The sequence below is a fragment of the Mustela erminea genome, chromosome 3, assembly GCF_009829155.1.
Source record: "Mustela erminea isolate mMusErm1 chromosome 3, mMusErm1.Pri, whole genome shotgun sequence".
Taxonomy (NCBI): domain Eukaryota; kingdom Metazoa; phylum Chordata; class Mammalia; order Carnivora; family Mustelidae; genus Mustela; species Mustela erminea.
The window spans coordinates 6,760,004-6,765,473 of record NC_045616.1 but is presented as its reverse complement, the minus strand read 5'-3'; the positions used below and the strand labels follow the sequence as shown (position 1 = coordinate 6,765,473).

The window sequence follows — 5,470 nt, the reverse complement described above, 5'->3', positions numbered from 1 at the left end:
CAAATCCAACTAGCCATATACATATACATCCTATGGAGCAGCACCAATGATAAAATGTGTATCCGTTAAATTTACAAGATGTATAAACCAAATAATTGAAAATTACGTGCATTTATATTTGAAAGAATTTTATTTATGGTTATCAAATAAATTGTACAAAGCAAAGATTTGATAGATATTAGTAGATATCATATTCATTGATACTGTAAACATTTATATATTTGGTGTTATTTTTCACTAAAAATATTTCCGAGGGCCACTTTCATGTCCCTGTTTCTCAGGCTGTAAATGACAGGATTCAGGCTGGGAGGTAACAGAGAATATAACACAGACATTAAGAGGTTCATTGATGTTGGGGATTTTGAGGTTGAACCTAAATATGCAATATATCCAGAAGAGAGGAACAATGTTACCACAGTTAGATGGGGCATGCAGGTAGAGAAGGTTTTAAACCTGCTTTGTGAAGATGGAATTCTTAGGACAGTGGACACAATATAAACATAGGAAACAACCATGAAAGTAAAACACACAAAAGCAAAACAACAACTAACAATAATTAACACATATTCCAGAGTTTGGTCCCCAGAACAAGCAAGTGTAAGCAGTGATGGAATGTCACAGAAAAATTGATGCACTATGTTTGGCTTACAGAAATGGACAGAAAATGTGCCTGCAACATGAATGGATCCATAGATACACCCACTGAACCAAGATGCTGTCACCATCTGCACACAGGCACCTCTATTCATGATGGCCTCATAGTGCAGAGGACAGCAGATGGCAGCGTAGCGGTCATAGGACATCACCAGAAGGAGGGCAAACTCTGTGCCAGCAAAGACAAGAACAAAGAAAACCTGTGAGGCACATCCCACGAAGGAGATGGAATGGTTGTTGGTCAGATTGTTCATGATAGATTTGGGGACAGTGACAGAGATGTAACACATATCAATCAAAGACAGATTTTTCAGGAAGAAGTACATGGGTTTTTGCAGATGCTGATCAATGGTGATGAGGGTGATAATGAGGAGGTTTCCCATCAGGGCCATCAGGTAAACCAGGGAGAAGAATACAGCATAAAGTCTCTGTAGCACCTGATCATCAGGGAATCCCATGAGCAAGAATTTTGTTATTAGGGTCACATTCATTAATTTCTCAGACATGATGATTTTTTTTTTTTTGGAAACATAAGAACAATTTTCTTGAATCTTCCGAATGTTTCTCTTTTGGCTGGTTCTGTTATTCACTGATTGTGAAGTTATTAATGGGGTAAGGCATATCTTGCAAACTATTTCTTCTTCAATACATGTAGAAAGATATTTTAAGACACTCATTAAAACAGTTTAGAATTTTTTTTCATGTGATAACCTAAAATTTATATAAAAATAGAGATATTACCTCACATATCCATAAACGAGTTTTTTTTTTCTTTTTACTTTGTGGTAATAGATTGAAAAGTAGCAAAGGAATATGAAATAAACTTTAGTAATTTGTTTACTCATCCTTATAAAATCACTTTAGTTCAATGTGAACTGTAATCTTCATGTATTTCAAGACTTAGTATGGATAACTAAGAGATTATTTCTCCCTTTAATTATCTCTAACCTTTTATAGTAGAGGTAAATGAAAAGGGAAATATGGGTAGAACCAAAAATTATCTTTGTATTTTCTGTCTGTGACAATAATAAAGACTAAGATAATAATTTGCATCTTCAATGTAATCAAGGTTAAATTAAAGTCACTAATATTTATTCAAAGGCTTTAAGAAGATACTCTGTGAGCTTTATTTTAAAAGATAATAAAAAATCCTAGAAATACCTCCATATTATTATGATTTATATATTTTGCTTCAATAAAAGCACATGCCTCCTATGTAACTAATAAACAAAATTAAAATATAATGCTGCTTTATTTTCCTGAAGGAAAATGGAAGACAAAATTGTGAAATAAATTTACATAGTTAGACATAGGAAGGGAGAGGGAATAACACTGGGAAGTGTATAGTAGGTGAATAGGGATTTGGAAGGAATTCACTTACCTATAAGAATCAAGTTTCCCTGATTATATAAGTCAATTATTTAAACATCATGAACCTTTAAGATAAAAATAAGCTCAATAAAAGACACTTTCTAACATAGGAATAAAAGTTGAAAGCTGGATCTATTGCCCAGCAAGATGAAAATTCCTGTTTAATCATTGTTTTTGCTCTGGTTTCCAGTGTTTTGCTGAATGGTAGTCTTTTCTCCAACTGGCAAGTACAGATTGAGAGGGAATTTATATGGGTCTTGTGTTTTTGTGCATGTTTAAAATTGACTAATTAGAATGAGAGCTAATTAACTGCACTAACCATGAGTTCTGATGCTATCTTATGTCATTATAGATGTCATGAAGTCAGAAGTGCAAAGAATTAAATTGACTTTGAGATTTTTCTTTTCTTTTTTAACCAGTAGAGCTAAGTGCCATGAGACCTTCCAATTAATAAAGTGGAAACTTTAATTTCCTTTCTCATCTCCACTCTTTTTTACTTTCCCTAGGTGGAAAAGTGATTTTTTTTTTACATTTTGCATTTTGCCATGCATTTATTTTTTTGCATTTGCCTGTGTATTTGTAATATACAAGTGCAAAAAGAATATACATCAACATAAATGAGCTCTATGTTTTTCTACCTATTTATTTTTTATATTTTCCAAAAGCACATACAATACTGTTACAATTTAAGAATGATTAATTGTGGGAGCACCTGGTGGCTCAGTGGGTTAAAGCCTCTGCCTTTGACTCAGGTCATGATCTCAGGGTCATGGGATCAAGCCCCACATCAGGCTCTCTGCTCAGCAGAGAGCCTGCTTCCTCCTCTCTCTCTGCCTGCCTCTCTGTCTACTTGTGATCTCTGTCTGTCAAACAAATAAATAAAATCTTTTAAAAAATATGGTTAATTGTGTAACAAAACTTATGATTCTTCATAGAAATCAAAATGTTTCTCAATTCAAAATTAGCCCATATATGTATAGTAGTAAATGAATAAAGTGTTATTTTCAAACTTACCTCTTGGCTAGTATACACAATTTATTTTTATTATTTTATTTTATTTTTTTATTATTTGTCCAGTGTTCCAAGATTCATTGTTTAGGCATGACAGCCTGTGCTCCATGCAATATGCACCCTTCTTAATACTTATCACAAAGCTCACCTAAACCACCATTCTCCTCCTCTCTAAAACCCTCAATTTGTTTCTCAGTGTCCACAGTCTTTCATGCATCTTCTCCCATTCCGACTTCCCCCAACTTACCTTTCCTTTACTTCTTCTAATGTCCTTCATGTTATTTCTTATGCTCTGAAATAAGTAAAACCATATGATAATTCACTTTCTCTGCTTGACTTATTTCACTCAGAATAATCTCCTTCAGTCCCGTCCATGTTGATACAAAAGTTGAGTATTCATCCTTTTTGATGGAGGTTTAATATTCCATTGTATAAATGGACCACATCTTCTTTATCCATTCGTCGGTTGAAGGGCAAATTTTCTCTTTCCTCAGTTTACCTACTGTGGCCATTGCTGCTATCAACATTGGCAAACATGTGGCCCTTATTTTCATTATATCTGTATCTTTGGGTAAATATCCAGTAGTGAAATTGTCACATCATAAAGTAGTTTTATTTTTAATTTTTTGAGGAATATCCACACTGTTTTCCAAAGTTGCTGCACCAACTTGCATTTCCCATCAACAGCATAAGAGAGTTCCCCTTTCTCCACATCCTCTCATACACTTGCTATTTCTTGTCTTGTTAATTTTTGCCATTCTAACTGGTGTAAGGTGATGTCTCAATGTGCTTTTGGTTTGAATCTCCCTGATGGTTAATGATGATGAACACCAGTTGTTTGCTTATACATTAACAATAAAAACATAGAAAGGAAAATTAAAGAATCAATTCCATTTACTATAGTACCAAGAACCATAACATACCTGGGAAAAAACCTAACCAAAGAGGTAAAGGATCTGTACTCCAGGAACTACAGAATACTCATGAAAGAAATCAAAGAAGACACAAAAAGATGGAAAAACATTCCAAACTCATGGATCAGAACAATTATTATTATTAAAATGTCTATACTGCCCAGAGCAATCTATACTTTAAACATCGTCCCAATCAAAATTCCACAGCATTCTTCAACTTGCTGGGACAAACAATCCTAAAATTTGTATGGGAGGGGGTACAAGATGGCGGGGAAGTAGGAGAAGATGCCTTTTTCACCTGTACCCTAAAGTGAGCTGATTACCTACCAAAGAACTCTGATCACCCATGAAATCAGCTTGAGATCAGAATTATAACATCTGGATCTCTACAGGGACAGAAGACACCAGTGGGCAGGTAAAGTGGAGTGGGAATGGCGGACTGATATCAGAAGATAAGCAAAAGAAGGAGGGAGCCACCAGAGGTGATTGGTTGGAAAGTAATAACCCAATCCTAGAGTGCCCAGCCCCCAAGAGTGCCCTGGGGACCAGCATTAATGGAGACTGGTTGAAAGCACTCAAAAAAGCAAAGGATCACAGGGGGGGGATTGTAGGAATTGGGGTGGCTAGGGACAGGAGATTAAGTCCCCAGTCCCAGGACAGCCTTCCCTGGTGCTGAGCCAGAGAGAGTGCAGTGGAGAAACCTGGTATTGGTCCCTCAGCTGCCAGTGCGCCTGGGAATGTGTGGGTTTTGGCTCCTGTGAGGGGATGGGAGCCACACCAGATGGCAGAACACACGAGCCCTGCTACAAAACCTGAGATACGTCATGCGTCCCTCATACTCCCCTGAAAGAGTTACAAAGGCCCAGCCGGCGGGCTTTGACCTGTGCCATTGTTTCAGAGCCTAAAATGCACGTCCCAATCTCTCCCGACAGAGGTGTGCAAAAGACCAGCCCGGTGCTTTGGGACCTGCGCCCCGTTCTCAGTGCCTGAGATATGCGCATGACCCATAGCTGCCCCTGAAAGAGGAGCGTGCAAGCCGGGCACTCTTAGACCTACAAAGACCAGGCATTCCCAGCCCAGGCTAGCAGAAAAATCTCAGTGTGCGATCGCTGCTTGGAATCTGCTTTGGCGGTCTGGAGCTCCCAGACTGCCGCCGCTGCCGTGGTTTTGGGTTGAAACAAAAGATCCTGCATCCCCAAGGACCAGGACTCTGAACCTGCTCTTCCAGTGGAAAAGGGGGAACTCATTTGGGCTCTGCAGCCAGACTGAGGCTTCACTCTGAGAGGGAGCTCAGGGTGCACATTGTTTTCCTCTAAAACTACAAAAACCATCAAAAGCGGTCAAGGTGAGAGAAAAAAAAAGTGAACAAACATAAAAACCGCCAAAGAACAAAAGCCTGAAAAAAAACCAGTTTCCTCAGAGCACACCCCCTTGAGGGGGGCGGGAGGACTTAACACAGGGAACATCATTGACTGAAAACCTACTTGGCAGGCCCCTTCTCCAGAAAACCAACCAAGAAA

At 38.1% G+C, this 5,470-nt stretch overlaps 1 protein-coding gene across 1 annotated transcript; it reads right to left on the bottom strand.

The window, feature by feature from the left end:
* Nucleotides 1-227: 227 nt before the first annotated feature.
* LOC116585535 (olfactory receptor 14A16-like) lies at nt 228-1,160 on the bottom strand. The gene has a single exon (XM_032334917.1). The coding sequence runs from the start codon at nt 1,158-1,160 to the stop codon at nt 228-230; it is 933 nt and encodes a 310-aa protein (XP_032190808.1).
* Nucleotides 1,161-5,470: the final 4,310 nt, after the last annotated feature.

Bases quoted from the DNA above. Each gene is read 5' to 3' on its own strand.
- LOC116585535 (XM_032334917.1), bottom strand. From the start codon at position 1,160: ATGTCTGAGAAATTAATGAATGTGACCCTAATAACAAAATTCTTGCTC.